Source organism: Syngnathus floridae, chromosome 1 (assembly GCF_059516105.1).
Source record: "Syngnathus floridae isolate MCC-2025c chromosome 1, RoL_Sflo_1.0, whole genome shotgun sequence".
In the NCBI taxonomy this organism is placed as follows: Eukaryota; Metazoa; Chordata; class Actinopteri; order Syngnathiformes; family Syngnathidae; genus Syngnathus; species Syngnathus floridae.
The window spans coordinates 232,535-255,000 of NC_142413.1; the positions used below are offsets into that span (position 1 = coordinate 232,535).

Consider the following 22,466-nt stretch of genomic DNA (forward strand, 5'->3'; position numbering starts at 1 on the left):
GAGCGTGTGTAATCGAGTGACGGTGAAGACCAAGAAGAAGAAGAGAAGGACGAAGATCTGCTGAGCGGAGGATGAGAGGAAGAGTGGCGGTAGAGACAGACGTGTGAAGGAACGAGTGAGAAGGCGGCGGCGGAGGAGGAGGAGGTGGTGGTGGGGGAGAAGGAGACGATTGTCGTGAGGGAGCAAATTCAAGACCAATGTTTTGGAGGAGCGTTTCGTGACGGAAACTTTCAACTTTTTTTTTTTTTTTTTTTTTTTTTAAACCGCCACTCACTCGGCTTGTTGTGCCCCGGAGCCGGCCGGCTTTGTCTCACGACGCGGGCGCCTATAAATGGACTAAAACAGAGCCCCGCAGACGATCTCTTCGCATTAACCCAGAGCTCATTCCTAAAGAATGGCGGCCAACATGTATCGAGTGGGAGGTAAGTTGCCTTATTTAATTTATTTTTTGTTCATTTTTGAACACCCCACCACTCCCCACCTCCTCCCTCCAGCGTGGTTGTTCCTTCTGGCTGCACGTTAGCTTAGCTACACGCTAGCTGTCTGTGAGCTAGCCGCTAATCCCCGCTAGTGCTTGCTAGGCTAAACGTAGGCACCGCACCGTCTACTTTTCAGTTCCAGTCAACTATTGAAAAGACGTAGCGCATTCACTGCCAGTTGAAAAGCCGCTTTTGTGATACAATTTCCACCCGAGGGGAAATTTTACAGCCCTAAAGTGCGCCCAAGTGTTGCAAAAGGTCAACTTCCAAATTCGATTCGTTGTCCGCCGACAAAGTTATCGGGAACCTACTACGAGCCCCCCCCCCTCCCTTCTCTCTGGTCAGAACGTTCAATTCGTCCTATTAACACGACAATTGGTCGTCCCCACGACAATTTTATTGATTTGCAACATCGGCCTGAAGTGGACTTTTTACACATGGTGCTAGTTAGCATTAGCTTTGCTTTGACAATGCCCGGTAGGCTGAACTGATAGATGCGGCTTAGGTTCTGGCACTGGCTTTAGTTCACATATGACTGTTAGGGGGGGGGGTACAGAATTGTTCCAGTCCCCGAGTATTTGCCGCAAGTATAAAGATTTCATCTAAATTCTACAAGATGGTGGCAGCAAAGCACTAGTTTTGTCCAAATGAAACTTCTCAACAGACTTCAACTAAAAGCAACCAAGCTGAGCTGAGTCTGCTGCAAACGGCGAATTGAGAATATGTATTCCAAGCAGGTCTTTGCTTCAGTGCGTGGGTAGGCGATCAAGTCCGGTCCTCCGGTGTCCAGCAAGATCCCGATTGTTATCCAGCTTCTCCAGATCTTGCTGATCATTCCAATTAGGTGTGTTGCAACAAGGAGACGTAGAAAAGGTGTAGGACACCGGCCCTCAACGACCCACCCGACTTGCCTGCCTGCCTGCCTAATGCACTTTAGCGGGTGCGCAGTCAAAATCGTTAACACGGTGTAGCTGCATGTCTAGAATTGTAGGTTTTCTCATTTTAAGATCAACGTAAGCACTCATTCAAATTACAACAGCGCCTCGAAGCGTGCGTGGGCCAATGTTAGATTCTGACAGCATGAACAAAAAAATATATATATATTTTTTAAATATCTAAATGAAATCTAGATACCCCTTTTCTGCGAGCGGGGTTTGATTGCAGAACCTTGTTTTTTCCGCACATTTCTCTTTTTTTTTTCTTCAAAAACTCGTGGACCAAATCTTGGGACTAACGTGTAGCAGCTTGTGTTTTTTATAATTGAATATAGCAATATACATTCATAAACAGAGCAACCAGTCAAACAATAGCCAGTCAAAAACTCTTCGGCAGTACTTTTAATCGACGTTCGGGCCGGGATACGCGCCACCAGCTCGATCCGTCCAAACGATTGTTTAAGAAAGCCAAATTTTGAGCTTAACACCAATGTGGTTTGTCCGTGTTTGCCGTGTTTCTGTTGTCGCCCTCCCTTCCTCCATCTCCATGCGTCACTTCTCACCCGTCCCCTCTCTGCTCGCTCACAGAGGAGGAGGACAAAAAGGGACTGGCCCCAATGACCTTCAAAGAGGTGGTCTCGTTAACTCTGCAAGCAAATCGCGCCTTTTTTTCCTTCTTCTTCGCAAAACCGAAGAAATAACTTTGCAGAATCGGACAGTTTTGCCTTTGATTGGTCCGTTTTTTGGATGAGATGAGGGCCTGGACATTTTGTTTCGTTCCAATAAGCCATCAATCGGAGTGAAATTCACATTTTTTGGCCTCCAGTGCAGTAATCCCTCGCTGTATCATTTATCGAGGCTTCGGTGCATCGTGGATTTTTATAAAATATAAAAAAAAGTTGTTAGTATCATAAGAGTTCTAAAAACATATTTACAGTACTGTACCTTGTTATAATAATAAAAGAGTTTTAAAAAGATATTTACCATATATACATTTGTTATAAAAAGTAACATTAGGCCAGCGATACGTGGAGAACAATTTGCGAGTCCAATTTGTCGACTACAACGCGCAAATGACGTTTGAAAGAATCCCACGTCTCCACCTGCTTGTTGGTCTGCTTCACCTCTTGCTGTGTGTTTCCCTCCTTCCAGATTACGTCTACTTTGAGAACTCCTCCAGCAACCCGTACCTGATCCGCAGGATAGAAGAGCTCAACAAGGTGCCGTGGTGCCACACACACACACACAAGCGCGCACATCCGGTTTGGCCCAACACTGGCGCGGGAGCCTCCTTATGTCGTAGCAGACTTTTAGCCTGTCAAAGATGAAGAAACATCCTTTGAAAAAGCCATTGGCCTTTCGTTTGGCCATGCCAGAGACTGGCTGGCTGGCTGGCCGGCCGGCCGGCCGGCTGGCTGGCTGAGTGGCTGGCCGGCCGGCCGGCTGGCTGGCCGGCTGGCTGGCCGGCCGGCTTTTAACGTTGCGCAATTTCAACCTTTCAACCATTGGTTGTTGTACTTTTGCCACGCGCCGCCCAGACGTTTCATCTTTTGTGCGTGCCACCAGAAGGCGCTGGCGTAGATAGACGGAGAGACTAAACTGGCAGAATTGCTTTTAATTTGGGATGATCATTTGGCTTTTTGAACTTCTTAAACGGAGATGTGTTTCTTGTGCAAATTGACCGTGTTTTGTGCAGACGGCCAACGGGAACGTGGAGGCCAAGGTGGTATGTCTCTTCAGACGACGAGACATCTCCGGCAACCTCAACGCTCTCGCCGACAGCAACGCAAGTAAGTTGCGCCCGCCGCTACTCGAACGGCTGCCGAGTTGCCTCGCGTCCGCCCAAAAAAAAAAAAAAAAAACACCGCGGCGACATATGCCGAGTCTGGTCAGCCTGAGCGTGACAACATTGAACATTTCCAAAGAAATGAAAGCTGAAAAGAAGAAGCTGTTGGACGGTCGTGTCACACGCCTTGAGGAAGTCGGGCCTCAAAAATGCCTTCAAATGAAAGTCAAACTGGATCATTTGTCAACATGCGTCCCGTCCCGGCCGGCGCCTTTGCTGCGCTCTACTTCTCCGGGACGCCTTCACTTCTTTTGTCTTGTGTGCGTGTGACATAAGGAGTTTGGGCGGGCTTATGCTGCTTTTGACATGCGGCCCACCGGAGGCTGAGCATTTGCTCATTAGCGAGGAAGCCCCCCCCCAAAGGATGCACCGCCCACCCGCCCGCCTCAGACAAAGCAAAGACGTGCCCACCTCCAAAATCGAGGCATCCACTGTACTGTTGGCCAGTCGCACGAGGACACCGTCGTCAATATGGCGTCGTGCCAGTTGGGCTGCTCGTCTATAAGAACAAATAAGTACGCTTGGTCGCATGTGGGGGAACAAAAGGCCCTTTTTGTGCGCTGCCACAGCACCTTTTGGAAAGTGTGTGTGTATTCTTTAGATGGAGTGTGCTGCTCTGTGTGTGTGTGTGTGTGTGTGTGTGTGTGTGTGTGTGTGTGTGTGTGCGCGCAAGTTAGGATACATGTTGGGGTGGGGGGGGTGCCACCTCGAGTTCGGTGCACGGGGTTTCCGACATTGTCTGGCAGGGACGAGCTGGACGGCGGTGGGGGGTGAGAGGTTAACAGAAAAGTGGGTGTAGCCCGAGTAGCGTCCCTCCTCCAATGTGTGTGCGAGCACGGGCGGGTTTGCCCCCTCGCTGACGGACGGGGTTTCCCGTAGCGGAGCGCAGGGGCGGAGTCCTTCCAGAGATGGAGCAGGCGATAATGGCGCCGCCCCCTTCGGCTTACCACCAATAGCAAAATTGGGACCGCTTGCTCGTACGTTATGTACAGAGGTGCTACGGTCGGATACTTGTGTCCAAAAGAGGCGCAACGTCCAAATGAAAATGCCATTGTCATTTGAAGGGGAATTTGAGGAGGAGTCCAAGCAGCCGGCGCTGGCCGAGCCACAGAAGCACCAACTCAAGCACCGGGAGCTGTTCCTCTCGCGCCAGTTTGAGTCGCTACCGGCCACCCACATCAGGTAGTGCCTGTGCTGCCGTGGCCGCCTGACCCTTGTGCCTGCTGCCTGACCCTTGTGCCTGCTGCCTGACCGTCCACTCTCTCCCCCCAGGGGCAAATGCAACGTCACCCTCCTCAATGAAACCGATGTCTTGGCAGGATACTTGGAGAAAGAGGTGAGAGGAGCTTGGAGAGCATTTCACACCTCAACTGGCTTTGCTTTGCTTTGCCTTGCTTCTGATGCTTGCTTTGATTGAAGCACAGCAAACCTTCCCCCCCCCCCACATCCTCCGGCTTTCTTTTCAGGACTGTTTCTTCTATTCATTGGTGTTCGACCCGGTCCAAAAGACCCTGTTGGCCGACCAGGGAGAGATCAGGGTGGGCTCCAAGTACCAGGCGGATGTGCCCGACAAGCTGGCGGAGGGTGAGGAGCCAAATGCGCCCGCGCCGCTCTTCCTCAATTCGTTTATTTTATATGTTTATTTATTTATTTATTTTTTAATCTCAGGAGAATTGGACAGCCGCATCCAGGAGAAGCTGGAGACCAAGGTGTGGGACCCTGACAACCAACTCAAAGACCCCCAGATTGACCAGTTTCTGGTGGTAGCAAGGTAAATGACCCAAGCCCAAGTAGCAACTACCGGCGGCGTGATTAACAGATGACTTTGAGAAGCTCCCTCGCCTCATTTGCATCTTTGACTTGTTGTTCACAGGGCGGTGGGCACCTTCGCTCGGGCTCTGGACTGCAGCAGCTCCATCCGCCAGCCCAGCCTGCACATGAGCGCGGCGGCGGCTTCGCGCGACATCACGCTGGTGAGACGTTGGCCAGCCGGAATGACTGGAATAAGCCAGGCGGGCGCTTCTAAGCCCTCATTGCGCTGCGTCTCCTGTGTGCAGTTCCACGCCATGGACACGCTGCAGAAGAACCATTACGACTTGGCCAAGGCCATGTCCACGCTGGTGCCCCAGGGCGGCCCCGTGCTCTGTCGCGACGAGATGGAGGAGTGGAGCGCCTCCGAGGCCATGTTGTTTGAAGAGGCGCTGGAGAAATACGGCAAAGACTTCAACGACATCCGCCAGGACTTTGTAAGCAGCGGGAAAAAAAGTGCACCGGGGCTGAGATGGCCTCAAATTTAATAGCAATTTCACGGGCAAATTCATTTGAATCCCAAGAAAGTCAACGGAACATTTATGATGCAAAAACCTTTTGGCCGACGCTCAACTTGATTTGAAAGGGTTCATCTGCACTTGGGTCCCTGCCTGCTCTTTCATGTCTTTATTTTGCTGTGCTGTGCTGTGCTGTGCTGTGCAGCTCCCTTGGAAGTCTTTAGCCAGCGTGGTCCAGTTCTACTACATGTGGAAGACGACAGACCGCTACATCCAGCAGGTAAACAGCCCGTCGTGGTTTGGCGCTGCTCCGAGGCCACAAAGCAAGCGTTTGTTGCCTCCTCCTCCTCCTCCTCCTCCTCCTCCTCCTCCTCCTCCTCAGAAACGACTGAAGGCGGCCGAGGCGGACAGTAAGCTGAAGCAGGTCTACATCCCCACCTAGTGAGTATTGCGAGTCACTGCGGCATCACGGCAGAATGCTAAAAATGCTAACTTTTTTTCACCGCGGCCCCTTCTGACCAGCACCAAGCCCAACCCCAATCAGATCATGGTGCCGGGGAGCAAGCCGGGTGTGAACGGCGCCGCGGTTGGCGCCGCCGCCGCCGCCGCCGGCTTCCAGAAAGGACTCAACTGCGAGAGTTGTCACAGTAAGTCAGGCCTCGTGGCTTGTCCTTTTTTTCTTCAGTTGGTCACTGAAAAGAGGAAACGTGTTGCTTTTCGACCACCGTGAATGGATTCTTTTAGGAATGGCTCTTCCAGTAAACGGGGACTTTATTACCTATTGGACTCCTGTAGCCGCCTCAAGTGCCGCCCGACACGCAGCTGTATTATCTGTGACGACGCGTCTCCTTTGTTAACTTTAGCGTCAAATACTGTGCGTATTTGACACGAAATTGAAGCAAGCGCATGTTTCCTTTTCCCGCGCTGAAAATGCTGAAAGTCCAAAGTAAGTTGGCATTGTAAAAATCAGTCGTCCTAAGAGACAAATTGTCCAGGTGAGCCAGAATACTATCAAATTCGAAATCTTTGAACCAAAAAGCGAGCAATGAAAGAATTTTTCATTTCCCGTCTGAGGCTAAAGTTGAAGAGAAACTCTTTGATGTCTTTTGTGCCAGCGGCCCAGTCGCTTCAGTGGTACGCCTGGGGGCCCCCCAACATGCAGTGCCGACTGTGCGCCTCCTGCTGGATCTACTGGAAAAAATACGGCGGCTTAAAGACCCCCACGCAGCTCGAGGGCGCCGCCCGGACCGGCTCCGTACGTCGCCCCAACACGCGCGCGCACACACCTCGCGGTCCCTAAGTACGCGTCCATTTCATTGTCCTCCTGCGTTTCAGGAGTCAGGGCCGCGCAGTCACATGACCCGCCAGGAGGTCCAGGGCCTGTCGCCATTCACGCGCAACGAGGGCCGCGCCAAGCTGCTGGCCAAGAACCGCCAAACGTTCATCCTGCAGACCACCAAGCTGACCCGCGTGGCCCGCCGGGTCTGCCAGGACATCCTGCAGCCTCGGCGGGCGGCGCGGCGCCCCTACGCCTCCATCAACGCCAATGCCGTCAAAGCCGAGTGTACGTCCACCCGCGTGCACGCGGCCGGCTCGAGGCTTGGGACCCACGTTTGACTCTGCTCTCCTCAGGTATGATCCGGTTGCCCAAAGCCACAAAAACTCCCCTGAAGAGCAAGCTGGTCCCCCGACCGTCGCTGGCCAACATCGTGAAGGACTTGGGTAAGAGTAGTCGGACCGTAGGAAATGGAGGAACGCCTCGGGTCCCAAATACATGCCGAGTCCATTGGGGCTCAGAGGTCAGCGAACTCGGGTCGAGGCCAGAGTTCCCAGCAATGCCGGTGCGTCGGCATTTAGCTGTTAGGGTGCACGCAAATGGAAGCAAGTGTGGATGCCAAATAAGTGCCATTTTATCGTTGACTTTTCCCCAGCGGGTCATTTTACTCAACTGCTTTTGACTTGAAATGTGGGACACGCTTTAGTTTTTGCCAGATTCTTCACCCTTCAAATGTCTTTTGCGCCATATGCTGCCTCGCCTTGGAATGAAATCCGATGTTTTTTGGTTTGTTTGGTTGTCTGCAGCCATCGCCGCTCCTCTCAAGCTGAAAGCATCCAGGGGACCCCCGACGCCCATCAACAGGAACCAGGCCAGCCAGCCTAGAGCGGGCCAAGGCCTGCTGGGAAAGAGGGGCTTTGACAGCGTGAGCGTCCTCGCTGGCGCGCCAGCCGTCCCGCCCCGCGCCGGCCGGCCGGCCACGTCTGACTCAAATTGGCCTTTGCTTTGGACAGGGCTCGGGAACGGCCTACTCGGCCAACGGGAGGGCCTACACTTCAGGCATGAGGACCACCTCGCAGTCTGTCATCAAGCGTCAGAAGGTCAGCCAGGGAGAAGCCCCCAACCCTGTTGTCTTCGTAGCCACAAAAGACACCAGGTACTCCCAAATGGAGCCCCACCCGAGCCCATTGAGCACAAGATATACTTGACAAATGTGTTCCCCCCCACCCCCACCCCACAGAGCACTAAGGAAACATCTGACTCAATCGGAGATGCGCCGGGCGGCTCGGAAACCTCACCTTCCTGTGCGGCTCAAGCTGCCGCCGCCCCCTCGCCCCCTGGCACTGCCCTTGCTCCCGTCCAGCACCAGCGAACCCATCGTCCTCGAGGACTGAATGGCGCTTTTCTTAACAGGATAGCAGCGGTCTGTGTCCATACTTTTCTCTTGAGATTTTTTTTTTTTTTTTTTTTGGAGTTCCCCACCAAGGATCCCCCCCGCAGCTCAGGCTTTGTAAGATTTTATTACAGGTCCTGAATTATTTTGTAACACCCCACTGGCTTTTAAATGTGTAATTTAAGTGGAAAATATTTTCTCCCTGAAACGTTTTTGGATGGTAAAGCGCACCGTGTGTCAATGTATGCATCATCGCTATCTCTGCCCAAAGTGAAGCTTTAAACACTTTTCCTTTGGTCCTGACCATTTGATTCATGCGCCATATGCGGCTGGCAGGCAGGCAGCCAGGCAGGCAGCCAGCCAGGCAGGCAGGCAGGCAGGCAAGCACCGCTTGCCGACCTGTGCCAGATATCCCAGCCAGGCATTGCATAGCGTACAATAACACAGGCTTGTTTTGTGCTCGCTTGAACAGCGGTGCTGCCGCCACTATACTATAATTGTTCAGGACCCTCCACTCTCTTTCACTTTTATATCTCAAAGCCCACCCCAAATACTTTTTTACAAAGACAATTGGATCATCATAATCCCTGGATTCCACAGCACTTGGGGATAGCAATGATTCTTTTTTTCTCAAGCAGCTTTGGTCCCAATGTGGAGTTTATCTTTCTCAAAAAAAATCCAAAAGAGGGGAAAAAAGAAGAAGAAATGGCTGTGTTTGTAGCAAATACCCATCTGTAAAGAAAAGGCAAGTGGATAACTGCATTATTGCAAATGTTTTCTTTTTTCTACAAACTGAAGTACATCACTGAAGTACAGTTAGGTTGTTGTTGTTGTTGTTGCAAATTTTGAGATGTCATTGGGCAGGGGGGCAGACCCTTGAAAAAAGTGCGCGTGTGTGTGTGTGTGTGTGTTGGTGGGGGGGTAATGACATTTTGTATAGGCAGCAAGAGAAATATGCGACAAATGTTTTTTTATGATTATTCCAGCGTCTCTTTATCCTGTAATCTTTCTTGATGACAAAAGAAATAAAGTTTGTTTTTCTTTTTGGTCACGCATTTCTAGTTTTTTCTTAATTTGCCGCGACCTAAAGGTGTTGGAGGTTGCCTTTGTTCCTTTTATCCCTCCTTGTTTGCTTATTTAAAAGTGTTGTCTTGCGTGCATCACAAACTGTGTGTGTGCGTGTGTGTATATATATGTATATGTGTATGTATGTATATATTATATATATATATATATATATATATATATATATATATATATATATATATATATATATATATATATATATATATATAATGCATAATCGATAATACGTCCCTGGGTCGTTCGTTCGTGCACCACGTGACAAAAGCAGAGCACCTGGTTGGTCCACGGTCACGTGACCCTGACGCACACCAGATTGTAATTTGGCGGGACCTTCGGGTCGTGTTCTCCACCACGTGCAGAGTTGACCTTTTTCCGCTTGCGACTTTGTGACAGAAGAGTGGACGTTTTCGCGTCCATGCCATCCCCCATGTAAATAACCACGTATTGTGATTGATTTTGAAAAAGTCGTATCCTGTGCCGAATTAACCGAGGCGGGGGTCACCTATCAATCACGAGCAAGTAGCGGAGTAACCGCGCGCAGCCATGATTGGGGTAAGTCATTCTAAAACGGTTTTGTTTTGTTTGATTGAAGAATTATGACCAAGGCATGTTTCTGTTTAAACACATTTATCATTGAATTTCCTATTTGAACAATTCTCTTCAAAAAGCAACATTGGTTCGATTTCAAGACTAGCTGTCTTCTGCCCTCTAGCGGACAAGAATTGGCCTGTTCTGCGTCACGATTGATGAATAGTTCGAGTAAATGTCGGTTTTGCAATCACTACGCGTCTGCACAAATGCACAAATTGTTGAGTACTATGATCTCACAACATTTGTTGTATGAAAAGGTGCCAACGTTTCAAGTTGATTTAATTTTGAAGTTGAAGATTATTTTCCAAGGCTGATTTTTGCTTTTGTTGTGAGGGTTGGGGTGTAGCTGGCATGATTTCATCCTTCAGTGTAATGACTAACTGGGCGTATCTTGACCACCGGGATGCAGTAGAATCGTCCTGCATGTGTAGCGAGTTTCACAACTGACTCGGTAGTTGTGGATTTGTTGAGAGGATAAAGACCACTGTGAGTCTTATGTCTGCCTGTATGATTTGCTCGCTAGCACTGAGCGAGACGCTTGGTTTAGAATGAATGATGCTTTTGTTAGCCCATGAATGGCGTTTTGCATGGAATGAGCACACCTGCGTTTGAGCCTTTTTATCTTTTCACAGGTGAGCGGTGACTTGCTCCTCCCCACTGGCCAAGATGAGGAGCTGGTAGCCAACCTGCTCTCCAGCGAAGAGGGGACCAGCGTGGACGGTGACGACGGCGCTCTTTCCCTGGCCGAGGCCCTCCTCCCCGTTTCTGACCCCCCGTTGCCCCAACTCCCGTGGGTGTGCTCCACCCGCTACAAGACGGAGCTCTGCGCTCGCTACGCCTCCACGGGCTCCTGCAAGTATGCCGAGCGCTGCAGTTTCGCCCACGGCCTGCGCGACCTCCACGTGCCCTTTCGCCACCCCAAGTACAAGACGGAGCTGTGCCGCAGCTACCACTCGGCGGGCTACTGCTACTACGGAAGCCGCTGCCTCTTTGTCCACGGCGCGGCCGAGCAGCGGCCCGTTCCGCGCCGCGCCCGCCGAAACGTGCCCTGCCGCACTTACAGCAACTTTGGCATCTGCCCCTACGGCACGCGCTGCAACTTCCTGCACGTGGAGGAGGCAAAGTGCGACAAGAGCGCCGCCAAGCTCCCCGGGGCGCGCAAGCCCCAGCAGCAGCAGCAGCAGCAGCAGCAGCGGCGGCGGCGGCGGCCGGAAGCCTTCTGCCACACCTTCAGCGCTTTCGGCTTCTGCGTTTACGGCACGCGATGCCACTTTCGGCACGCCGTCCCCAGCGCGGTGAAAAGCGCCGGCCCGAGCAGCGCCGGCCCGGCCTCGCCCGCTCTGGAGTCCCCGTCGGTGTCGCCCTCCGCCTCCCCGCGGCCCCGCAACGCCTTCACCTTCTCCAGCCAGCACCTGGGTGACCTGATGCTCCCACTGGCCTTGCAACTGCAGCAGATGGAGAGCAGCAAGGCCTGCAATGCGTGGGAGCAATATCAATACTGAACACTCCGAAATATTTTTGAAAGCGGAGTAGCTTTTAAAACGATCTTTTTTTTTTTTTAACCCATACATTGCTTTTTCTTGGTACTTTGTTTTTATTTTTTAAGCATAGCTTGTGTGTTTCTCGACCATTAAGCTCGAGTTGGACAGTCATCCTGAATCACAAGTGTCATTTAAGTTTTAACTGTTGTACATACTGGGAGGAATGACGAACCCAAATAAAATGATTTTAATACCCTACTTTTTGGTCACATAGGAGTTTTTAGGTGGCCGTTTTAGTCAGGCCTCTGTTTTGTCTTTTTTTTTTTTGTAATATAATTTTCCAGCATTTGAATCAAAACAGAATCTAAAGGCTGCTTAAGTGCCCTTCATGCCACAATTGGTGTTTTATTCAGTATTTGCGTGCTGAGTTTAGCAGTAGGCAGTAGGTCAGTTTAACCGGAAGCCTCGCCTTTTACTTTGACACCGTTGTCTTATTTTGAAGCCGGCCGGCCGGCCGACCGACCGACCGGCGTCGACTTTGTTCTTGCGCGATTGCAAACTTGCCACCGCTATGGCTGGTGCTAAGCTCTCGAAACGTCCGAGAAAAGCCTCCACGTGAAAGTATTCCGCCTCAATTTGCTTCCGTGTCACAAAGTAAGTAAACATGTAGACTTGAGATATCATTTTGGATTGTGTTTTCAAAACGATTGAAAGCAAGCGGTTATTGTTTGCGTTGTCCGTAGCTTTCGAGCGCGAGCGTAATAGCGCCCCCGAAACCGCATTTAAGCTAGCTACGATTCAGAATTAAAAAAAAAAAAAAAGGTGCATAACATGGGCACGAGGGAGACGAACTTACTACACTGTTCAAAAAGGAGTAGCATGCGATGAATTTGGGGGTTGATTCGGGCCGGGTAGGCTTTGTTATGTTGACGCTTTGGAACGACCGACTGTTAGCTTTTGAAACTTCCCGCTTAGCTTATTGCCGAGCAAGAATACTTGATTGTGCCTCGGGACCGTTTGCATTTGCATTTGTTTGCAACAGCAGTCTAAAGAGACACATTTACGTACTGGCTTTAGCGTAGCGTATTTTAAAAGCCATTCAGATGAAGTGCATATCACCTAGATGCCTGAGAAGAGAATCCATCCATGTTGGTGAGGAGCTAAGTTTATGAAATGATTTCCGGATCATTTTGCCTACCCAATTGAATCCGTCAGTCATTCAGTCCAGCGCTCTGAAAAAGTCAACATTTGATGACGTTTGTCAACAGAGTCGTCTAAAAACAAATGACAGTGTCATTTAACCGGCTCAGTGGCTCAGCGGCCTAGTGGTCGAGTGTCTCCCCGGAGACTGGAAGGTTGTGGGTTCAAACCCCGGCCGGCCGGGTCATACCAAAGACTATAAAAATGGGACCCATTGCCTCCCTGCTTGGCACTCAGCATTAAGGGTTGGAATCGGGGGGTTAGATCACCAAACGATTCCCGGGCGCGGCGGCACCGCTGCTGCTCACTGCTCCCTTCGGGGATGGGTTAAATGCCGAGACTAATTTCACCGCACCCAGTTGTGTGTGTGTGACAATCATTGGGACTTTAATGCACGGAGGTCACGGAGTTTTGCCACACTTGCAGCTGCTGTATTTTTCAAGGCGAAGCGGATGGCGGAGCGAGACGAGCGACGCTTCGCCGAAGTGTCGCGGGAGTCCGTCAAGTGGATGGCCGAGAGCGCCGGCGTGGAGCTCGACGACGACGTGGCCGCTCTGCTGGCCGAGGACGTCTGTTACCGGCTGAGGGAGGCCACGCAGGTGAGAGAGAGAGAGAGAGAGAGAGAGAGAGAGAGAGAGAGAGAGAGAGAGAGAGAGAGAGAGAGAGAGAGAGAGTCTATGAATGCGCTGCAGACCCAAAGACAATGCTTCGAGCCCTTGCGGCGCATGCTTTACCTCCCTGACATTGAATTGGAAGTGTCAAACAAAAGGTGTGGAAAAGAATGAAGCCAAACGTACAATATGTACAAGTTAAATGGAAAAATGCACTGTACTGGATTGGGGAGGGGGGGGGGAGTTGAAGCCATTTGAACTTGCGCAGTTTGACCCTTTCACAATCAATGTGGGTTGTAGCCATAGGCTCCAGCGCGACCCCGAACAGGATAAGCAATGTTGACGATGGATGGATGGATGGATGGATGGATGGATGGATGGATGGATGGATGGATGGATGGATGGATGGAAGCAATGACTGATGTTCCGCGTGTTTTTTTTTGGGGGGGGGGGGGGGGGTCTCCCCACACAACAGGGCAGCTCTCATTTTATGAGACATGCGAAGAGAAGGAAGCTGACAGTGGAAGACTTTAACAGAGCTCTGCGCTGGAGCAATGTGGAGGTATCTGGAGCTAGCTGGCCAACTCATGGCTCAATTCGCTGTGTATCGCTCACACCAACCCTTTGAACCTTGCCAAGGCCATCTGCGGTTACGGCTCTCAAGAAGTGCTCCCTTTCCGCTCGGTGAAAGAAGGGGAGCTTTTCGTCAGCGAGGAGCGCGAGGTCAACCTGGTCGACTTGGCCCTGGCCACCAACATTCCCAAGGGCTGCGCCGAGACCATGGTTCGAGGTACACTTTTCCCCTCATCGTTGTTTTCCCACTTCTTATTTTTAGGATTAAATGAAATGCTGTAAACAGAAAAAAAAAAAATCATACAGTAAATGATGAGCATTCAAGCAGTCTCACACACTGTTTTTAATGGCCATGGGCTTGTTCCTTCTCCAATGTAATATTTTACTCTGGTTTTCAGCCCATAATTCCATTCTGACCTCGGGGGGGGACAAAAGATTAAAAAGAAAACATGCCACTCTGCATGTTTATCAAATTCTACAGAAACTATAAGAGGACATGAAGAATTGCGTGTGCGGAGTTGGTACTTGATGATTGACGCACCGGTGCCATGGGGGGGGGGGGTGTTTTCTTTGCTGAAAGTCTCTGCCGACTGTTGTTTTGCCAGTGAGCGTGTCGTACCTGGACGGGAAAGGAAACGTGGAACCCCAAGGAACGGGTAAGACACAGACCGGGACGGCGCTCAGCGCGACCGCCGCTAACCGCCGTCTCTCCCAAGTTCCCTCGGCGGTCCAGTCGCTGTCGGAGGAGCTGCTCAAGTACTACCAGCAGGTCACGCGCGCCATCCTGGGAGACGACCCCCACCTCATGAAGGTCTGCTCTCGGCCGGGTCGGGCCGCCGCGGGCTCGGGCTAACCTCTGACCTCCTTCCAGGTGGCTCTGCTGGACCTGCGCTCCAACTCCAAAATTGCTGCCTTGCTTCCATACTTTGTTTACGTCATCAGCGGGGTGAGGCCGCTGGCCAGCTGGCTGGCTGGCTGGCCCGCTGGCTGGCTGGCCCGCTGGCTGGCTGGCTGGCTGGCTGGCTGGCTGGCTGGCCGGCCCGCCCGCCCGCCCGCCCGCCCGCCCGCCCGCCCGCCGGCCGGCCGGCCGGCCGGAGATGGCCGTCGCGCAATGTTTGCTTGCACGCTGATTGCGTTTTTGTCCTCGCAGGTGAAGTCGGTGAGCCACGACCTGGAGCAGCTCAACAGGCTCCTGCACATGGTGAAGAGCCTGGTCCAGAACCCCTACCTGTACCTGGGCTCGTACGTGCGCAGCCTGGTCTCCAGCGTCATGTACTGCATCCTGGAGCCCCTGGCCGCCTCCATCAACCCGCTCAACGACCACTGGACCCTCAGGGACTACGCCGCCCTGCTCCTCAGCCACATCCTCTGGTAGGTGGGGGGGCCCGCCGGCTAACCGAGCGAGCGAGCGCATGCGACTTGTGAGTTGAGGTGCAGACAGACCGAAGCGGTCGGTGCTTTGCAATTGGGAGGAGATCTCGGTGCTATTTTTTCCAAGTCTTGCCCCGCCCGGCCGATTTGCCTCCAGGACCCACGGCGATCTGGTGAGTGGGCTGTACCACCAGATTCTGCTGTCTCTCCAGAAGGTTCTGTCGGACCCCGTCAGACCGCTGTGCTCCCACTACGGCGCTGTGGTGGGCCTCCACGCGCTGGGATGGAAGGTGACTTCCTCCGCCGGGCGCCAGCCGCTTTTGCCATCGTGCTACATTGCTTTCTGGCAGCAATTTCTTTGCTCAAATTGGTCAACCTCATTGACTACTTGATTCATAATCACTTGGAAAATACTTTTCCATGTTTCCTTCGCTACGGCCGATATGGTTTAATTTTCCATTTCAAAACATTGTTTCAAAAGAACCCAATTCTTTCCAATTCGGACGATGAAAGCGTTGGGCGAGCGAGCACGCTTTACGTGAAACTGTTTCACCTTGAAGGAGCTCAAAATGGGTTTTGTTGTGATATATTGTTCAAATCCGGCCAAAGACTCGCTCCATGAATTCCAAACATCAATGAAGAAGTGAGTGACTTTTGCCGCAGGCTGTCGAACGGGTTCTCTTCCCGCATCTTCCCGCCTACTGGGCCAACCTGCAGGCTGTGCTGGACGACTACTCTGTGTCCAACGCTCAGGTCAAAGCAGATGGACACAAGGTCTACGGGGCCATCTTGGTTCGTCCCAACATGAGTCCCGAACGGGTCCCGAAAGGCGCTAAATTGCCCCAATCAATTTCATCGTCCTGTCCTGTAGGTGGCAGTAGAGCGCTTGCTGAAGATGAAAGCGCTGGCGCTGTCCCAGCCGGCAGCCGTAGCGGACGGAGGCGCCGGTGCCCCTCCGGGCTCCGCCGGTGCCCATCCGGGCTCCGCCGCTGCCCATCCGGGCTCCGCCGCCGCTGCCGCCGCTGCTGCTGCTGCTGCTTTGGGCTACGGGGTGAGCTCGCCCGCTCTCAGCCCGCCACCGGAACATCTGTCCGAGGCCGCCCTGGGCATCGCCAGCCACCTTCAGACGGGCGGCGCCGGGTGCCCGTGGGAGGACTGGGCCCCCGTCCCGCTGCCCGCCATGTACTGCGAACTCTACTCCTTCTTCGGGGACAGCCTGGCCGTGCGCTTCAGCAGCGGGCCCGGCTTCAGCAGCGGGCCCGCTGCGGCGGCCGGCGACCCGGCGCAGCCCGGCGACGCCAGGAAGGACCCCCCGGGGCCCGCCTCCAATCACGACACGGCGCGCAAGATGCCCCAGCTCACAGCCAACCTTAGCATCAGTCCCAGGCACGACGGCAGTCCTCGGACAGACCCGGCCCCGCCCAGCCTGGCCGCTACTGGATCGGGAAGGTACAAAGCAGAAAGTGCCGTTTGGGGAGAAAATGAAGCATTGAGAGCCGAAAGTTAGTTATGGGTCCTTTGGCTCCAAAATGTGACTACGTTTGAGTGTGTCGCAAGGTTCGATTCGATTTCAAACGAGACAAGCTCACGGTTTTGATTACCATTGATTCCAAATACATGTTGACATTGCACTTGATGCAAAACAACGACAAGCCTTTTTGATTTTCTTTGCGTTCCCACTCCCAGGGCTGTGGCCGGCTCCTCCTCCTCCTCCTCGGTTGAGCGCTCGCGATGGTCCACATCGCGGCCGGGCCAGCGGCAGGCGGGTCCGTCTCGCGACGTTTTCCCCAAAGCTCGCTTCAGCTCCCCTCAGGCGCGACCCCTCGTCTTCTCCTTCCTCATCGGCGGCAGACAAATGGGCCGCAGTTGCCGGGGCCGCCGACCTTTCCAGACCACCTTTGCCCCGACGCCGGCTCCGGCTGCCGTCCCGCCGCGCGCCTACGCCCACAAGCTGCCCGTCATCGGTCGGGTGGGAAAACCCGTTCGCCGTTGGGCGCGCTCCCACTATTCTCTCCACCTTCCCCTTTAGGCCCACATGGTGCGAGCTCTGTTGTACTACATTTGCTTCCGGACAGAATAGTCGTTCGTCGTCGTTCAACCATTTGAGTTTTACCAACCGTAATAAATGCAAAGGTGTGTTTCACAGCTTTGACGTTTTCTCACAGGTCCTACTTACTTGTTTGTCATCTTTTATTGTATTCATTTCAACTAACAAAAGCAGGTGCGGGTGTAGCCCATGGAGGACAGCTGGGACAGTTGCCTTGCCGTGTGCCTTTCCCGGTCGGTTGGCGGGGCACGTCACCGTCGTGCATGAGGGAGGGAGGGAGGGAGGGAGGAGAAGCCATTTGGAAAATGAATCAATGGCTTTCCTCCACACTATCATCTATTTCTGTGAACGTTCTTATTTCATTGTGCCACTGATGCGTGCATTTTGATTCAAGTCTTTGTCTCTATTTGTTAAATAAGTCATTTTAAGTAGCAAATGTACATATATTTTCAGTTCATAACTTTACCATGCTATTATCTCGTAAAATAATAAATGCCCTTGCCAATTTTAGTTGTAATTCCTCTCTCTATTTTTGTTTTTTTACTCTGCATGAATTGCTTGTATTATCAAAGTCAAAGTCAGCTTTATTGTCGATTTCTCCACATGCCAAAGACACACAAAGAAACCGAAATTTCGTTCCCCCCTATCCCACGGTGACAAGACACGGCCCACAACAGACAAACAAGTATAACAACAGCGTGCTGACTAAATAACACAATAAATAAATAAATAAATACGAGGAGCAAAAAAGGAGCAAGTGCGCGTACAGCAGACATTCCAGAAAAATGATTCATTTATCAACCTGACGAGACGAGGTTCGCCGGGGTGCTGGAGCCGAAGCCGTCAATGTTTGGCCGGGTAGGGGACACCCTCGGCAAGCCTAACACGTAATCCGCTCCTTCTTATTTGTACTTGCTTATTTTTATGAAATACAATGAATAAAATCCAAAAGACATGGCTGAATTGAATCCATTCGCCTTCGTATTGACGTCACACGTGACGTGATAACGATAGGCGTGATTTCTTGGCTTTAGTGGCGAGACGCGGCCACGTTGTTGCCACTGTCTCCGCCCCCTTCCTTCCCTTCCTCGTTCGGCACACAGCAGCGAACGTAGCCTCCCTCCCTCCACACCTATCCAATCATCCATCCATCCATCCATCTTGCTCCAGTCTCCTGCTCCGTCTCTTTCTCCTGGCCGGGCCAAAAGCATGGCCAAAGCAGCGCTCGCCGCCTGCGCGCGCCTCTGCCTTTTGCTCCTAAGCGTCTCGGCGGTGGTTGCCGCCGCCGCCGCCGCCGTCGCCGCCATGGGGGAACCGGCGCGCTGTGACCGCGGGCGCGTCGTGGACCAGCGCGGAGGACGCTCCCCAGCAGACGGAGACGAGGACGCGCTCGGCGCCCAGGAGGAGGAGGAGGAGGAGGAGGAGGAGGGCTCCCCCCCACGCCTCAGGAGAGCGCTGTCCCGGGCTAAAGCGATGTCCCTGCAAAGCAGCTCGTTCGTGCTGAAAGGCGATGCGACGCACAACCAGGCGATGGTCCACTGGACAGGCGAGAACAGCAGCGTAAGTAGCCCGCCCCGCCACGCCCCGTCCATCCAACACCCCCTCTTCGTGCCGTCCGTCGACTCGACGGGAGACAAGTTATTGTTCTCGCCAGCCAGCCACGCACGACTGTCAGGTCGGGCCGGGCCAGGCATGTGTCGCACCTGCCACATGGCCGGCCCGACCTGACAGTCGGCCGGCACCGGTGCGTGCGATGCAGCTTTCTCTTATTCTGCTTGCCGTATGTATTCCTTCCTTCCTCTTCTTGCATCTGGGCCAGAGGAATGTGCAAAGCGGTCACGACTGGTTCGTGTCTGTCGAGGTCAGGGGTGACCAAACTTCCACAAAGGCCGCTTTACTTCATTTGGCGAGCGCACAAGATTTCTCAATGAGCATTCATTTGTTACATGATGAATGTGTTTGCGAGGCAAGGGAAAGATGAGAGACTGAGAGAGCCAAAAAAAGCAGACAGCTACAAACAAGCTGTCACTGGCGCTCGAGGAATGCCAAGCCATTTTTTGTAGTTCAACAAAAAAAAAATATTTTCGGGGGGGTAGCCGTTTGATGCCGTCAAGTCAGCCGATCTGGACAAGCAGCAGTAAATGCTGCAAACACGAACCCAACTAACCGAAGTACCTATCTGGGTTGCCCAAGAGAAATGTTGTGGCTATTTGAGTGCCGTGCGCTTGCTCGCTCGCTGGGTGAACGGAAAATTGCTTCTTGTCTTCTGCCGTGTCAAGCGTAGCATGATGTGCAGCCAAGTGGCTTCCGCTGGCCCACTTGGGGCCTTTGCAAACCACAGCGCTTTTTGCCAAAAGTGTGCACACTCCTGCAGTACAAAAGGACTCTTTTTGGGGTAGTGGCCTGCCCTGGGCCCGCCTGGATCTCAAAAAGCATGAAAACCAAGGCCCTCGTGAATTGGCCGTAGCGCTGACGCCTAACGTGCGCGGGCCGGCAGGCGGGCGGGCGGGCGGGCGGGCCGGCATGCGGGGGCCGGCAGGCATGCGGGGGCCGGCAGGCATGCGGGGGCCGGCAGGCATGCGGGGGCCGGCAGGCATGCGGGGGCCGGCAGGCATGCGGGGGCCTCCGCGTTTGTTCAATCGGCCACGGCATGATGTGAGTTCCTCAGCTCCCTACGGCTGAGAAGGGACGCCAGCAATGTTCCTGGAGCGGGCGTCCGAATATTGAGGAGGAGGAGGGCAAAACGCAGCGGGAGAGAGGAAGCTGGCAACTGTGTGATCAAAGTGAACATCAGCTGTCCTCTTTAATGCCGTCACTGCCGTCCGTCACTGCCGCCTCCTCCTTCGTGGGATTAGAAAGAAGACATTTTTTCTTTTTTTTTTTTCTTCTTGTCCAAACCTCAAGACACTGCTCAGCTTTGACACTGCCAGGCACATCCAGACACATTTTGGAATCAGAGCGTGACGTCGGCTTGAGCCGTCAGCAACGACTGCGGATGATTGTTTTTCAATATGACCTGGCGGCGCCGGCGTCGGCGCACACACAGCATGTCGGGATTATCCCGTCCAAAGAAGGCTGAGTCCCACCCATGTTTTGAGCCTCCTTCACTTCATTTCATTTCATTTCATTTCATTGCATAACGTCTCATTACATCACGCTCGTCGCTCTGACGGGAACACGAGCAGGCGGCAATCAATTCTCTCTGCCGTCATACGCAAGACGCGGGCATTGAGGTGCATGCGCATTCTGCCGACGGTGGAGCCAGAAATGTGTCAAGGCGCACCTTGACACAGCCCATTGACAGCAGCCAGCGTTGTCATTTGATTGGCTTTTGCCGAACGGACAAGCGCAAAAGGCCTATTTGACCTGGGCGACGACACGTTGACCCGGCTCGCCTCAACGGCGCTGCAAGTCTAAAGACACACGACAGAAGAGGAAGAAGAAGAAGAAGAAGAAGAAGAAGACAAGCGCATACGCTGCAGGGTGAAGCCCGCTCGAAACGATTCATCGAGTCATTCGATTGGAAAAATCGCATCCGTTACATTTCGTTTACTCCACCTGAGCTGCGTAAACGTGTGCCCGAAACTATGCGTACGTTTCATTGACTCCGGTCGTCTTTATATGTTTGCACTTTTAGTTAGTGGGCGTGGAACGAGCGTTTCTAAGCTTACAATGTTGCTTGTGCGCTAAAGAACGCATACAAGAGTGTGAAATCTTGAGTCATTTTCCATGAGAAAAAACAAAAACAGACAAAAGCCTGCTTTATCTGATGACTCCATGAATCGATGTCATCAATCGCTAGATTACTCAAATACCCAAATAATGGAACCTGAGTTGATTCAATCTTTCAAACAAAAATCGCCTTTTTGGGCAGTCGAGTGGAGCGCTACCTCCACCGGATCCAAAAAGTCCGGCTCCAGGTCAGGGGAGGCGCCTCCCCTAAATTAAAAACAAAAACAAAAAGACAGAAAACATCAGCGACAGCCTCGCCCCGCTCAATTTCGGAGACGGTGTGCGCGGCGGCGGCGGCGGCGGCGGCGGCGTTGCATTATTAAACCGCCGGGTGCAAGACCAGACTGCCTGCATGTCACCCCCACCCTTTTTTTCCTCCCCAAATTGCATTATTTATCACTTGGGCAACGAGGAGCCGTGGGCAAGGTTGTACAGCACCCCGTCAAGGTCATTTCCTCACTCAGAGATGAAAGGCCTTGAAAAGGGAGCCCAGCAAAAGGCAGGCTGCGTTGGAGTCGGCACGCCCGCCAAGCCCACCTGCCCGCTTTGGCGTTTGCCGAATCTCGGCAAAGGAGCCTCGGTCCCCTCCCACCCTCAATTATGCATTGCACTCTGGTGACTGGCGAGCGTTAATAATGAAGCCAGCCCAGCCAGCCGCAGTCGTCGTCATTGTTCTTTTGCTTTTCACTTCACCCCCTCCCGCTTCTACTCATCTTCAAGGTGACAACATGGCATCCCTCCCAAATGCCACGGCTAATATTCTACGTGAGACTCGGTTTGCTAAGGAACGGAGAACGCAAAGCAACGGTGGTTAGTGCAGGCAAACCAAGCTGGCTAGGACAAAAGCGGCACGACGACTGCCGAGCGCTAGAGCAATGAGGGTAAACGGCGGAGCGCCTCATCTCGCCGCCACAGGATAGTCATTAGCCCACGAGCGGGCTGTCGGCACTGCTCCCTCCCTCCCTGCCTCCCTCCCTCCCTCCCTCCCTCCCTCCCTCCCTCCCTCCCTCCCTCCCTCCCTCCCTCCCTCCCTCCCTCCCATTGGCGCCCAAGATAGCCTGACGAGGCGACGACGGGCCTCGCCTGCTGCCAAACGCTAATCGCCACGCGGGCCGCCAAAAATAGCCGCGCCGCGCCGCGCCGCACCGCGCTTTTGTACGCGGCCAGCTGGAGCGAGCAAATCGTACACGGCTTCCTCTACCCGCCCGCTGCCTTCCGAGGCTCAAATCGCCGCTCCGTGCAAAAGAGAATCCGCCTCCTCCTGTGCACCCACGCGGGCTCTAATCCCGGCCGGGTTCTTCGACGTGCCCTCCCCACCCCCCGCCCCGACAGGCGACTCCTTTCTGGAGCCTTGATTGTTGCGCAATCTTCCCGTCATGTCCAGATTCACCGAATGACCTTTCGCTAGACCCGCTAAAAAAAAAAAAAAAAGCAGTCCTTTCACATCTGTGTTGCTTCAAAACAGTGAGCTGAATAACAATAGAAAATAAACAAAAACTAGCCGCTTGACATTTCGCCAACGTCTGCATGTTTATGGATGAGACGAGTCGGCACGCCGACCGCTCGACTTCCCACAAA

At 53.0% G+C, this 22,466-nt stretch overlaps 4 protein-coding genes across 8 annotated transcripts in view; all 4 read left to right on the forward strand.

The window, feature by feature from the left end:
• Positions 1-44: 44 nt before the first annotated feature.
• On the forward strand, positions 45-9,251 carry mta2 (metastasis associated 1 family, member 2). The gene is made up of 18 exons (XM_088373208.1): positions 45-422; positions 2,567-2,634; positions 3,111-3,204; positions 4,325-4,442; positions 4,533-4,596; positions 4,727-4,844; positions 4,929-5,031; positions 5,134-5,233; positions 5,318-5,506; positions 5,733-5,807; positions 5,910-5,968; positions 6,050-6,174; positions 6,643-6,782; positions 6,863-7,091; positions 7,160-7,249; positions 7,610-7,728; positions 7,817-7,959; positions 8,044-9,251. Exons 1-18 carry the CDS (start codon positions 395-397, stop codon positions 8,195-8,197), a joined length of 2,016 nt encoding a protein of 671 aa, XP_088229334.1. The 5' UTR covers positions 45-394; the 3' UTR covers positions 8,198-9,251.
• A 316-nt stretch (positions 9,252-9,567) lies between these two features.
• cth1 (cysteine three histidine 1) lies at positions 9,568-11,612 on the forward strand. Its single transcript, XM_088375759.1, has 2 exons — positions 9,568-9,834; positions 10,506-11,612. The coding sequence occupies exons 1-2, from the start codon at positions 9,826-9,828 to the stop codon at positions 11,373-11,375; spliced, it is 879 nt and encodes a 292-aa protein (XP_088231885.1). The 5' UTR covers positions 9,568-9,825; the 3' UTR covers positions 11,376-11,612.
• A 246-nt stretch (positions 11,613-11,858) lies between these two features.
• taf6l (TAF6-like RNA polymerase II, p300/CBP-associated factor (PCAF)-associated factor) lies at positions 11,859-17,280 on the forward strand. 3 transcript variants are annotated; one of them, XM_088377586.1, is made up of 12 exons: positions 11,859-12,008; positions 12,998-13,153; positions 13,641-13,727; positions 13,805-13,955; positions 14,344-14,394; positions 14,455-14,549; positions 14,610-14,684; positions 14,889-15,109; positions 15,267-15,399; positions 15,773-15,901; positions 15,981-16,558; positions 16,796-17,280. In XM_088377586.1, the coding sequence occupies exons 2-12, from the start codon at positions 13,007-13,009 to the stop codon at positions 17,136-17,138; spliced, it is 2,010 nt and encodes a 669-aa protein (XP_088233712.1). In that variant the 5' UTR covers positions 11,859-12,008; positions 12,998-13,006; the 3' UTR covers positions 17,139-17,280. The 3 variants fall into 3 exon arrangements, with proteins under 3 accessions (XP_088233712.1, XP_088233871.1, XP_088233784.1); XM_088377658.1 differs by having other exon boundaries at positions 11,869-12,008; positions 12,981-13,153; XM_088377745.1 differs by lacking the exon at positions 14,610-14,684.
• A 930-nt stretch (positions 17,281-18,210) lies between these two features.
• Positions 18,211-22,466, forward strand: part of sorcs2 (sortilin-related VPS10 domain containing receptor 2) — a 16,457-nt gene continuing 12,201 nt past the window's right edge. For all 3 annotated transcript variants that reach the window (XR_015858771.1, XM_088377147.1, XM_088377065.1), the window contains exon 1: positions 18,211-18,716. Coding sequence is in view for 2 of the 3 variants with exons in the window: in XM_088377147.1 (XP_088233273.1) it covers positions 18,366-18,716 (351 nt within the window). In the remaining variant the exon portion in view is untranslated. The remainder of the gene's footprint in view (positions 18,717-22,466) is intronic.

Excerpts from the sequence above, each read along its gene's own strand:
- mta2 (XM_088373208.1), top strand. The coding sequence starts at position 395 with ATGGCGGCCAACATGTATCGAGTGGGAG. Across the intron at positions 5,808-5,909 it reads CAGACCGCTACATCCAGCAG|AAACGACTGAAGGCGGCCGA; the intron begins GTAAACAGCCCG and ends CCTCCTCCTCAG. Across the intron at positions 7,250-7,609 it reads CAACATCGTGAAGGACTTGG|CCATCGCCGCTCCTCTCAAG; the intron begins GTAAGAGTAGTC and ends GGTTGTCTGCAG.
- taf6l (XM_088377586.1), top strand. The coding sequence starts at position 13,007 with ATGGCGGAGCGAGACGAGCGACGCTTCGCCGAAGTGTCGCGGGAGTCC. Across the intron at positions 13,154-13,640 it reads GGCTGAGGGAGGCCACGCAG|GGCAGCTCTCATTTTATGAG; the intron begins GTGAGAGAGAGA and ends CCCACACAACAG. Across the intron at positions 14,395-14,454 it reads CGTGGAACCCCAAGGAACGG|TTCCCTCGGCGGTCCAGTCG; the intron begins GTAAGACACAGA and ends GTCTCTCCCAAG.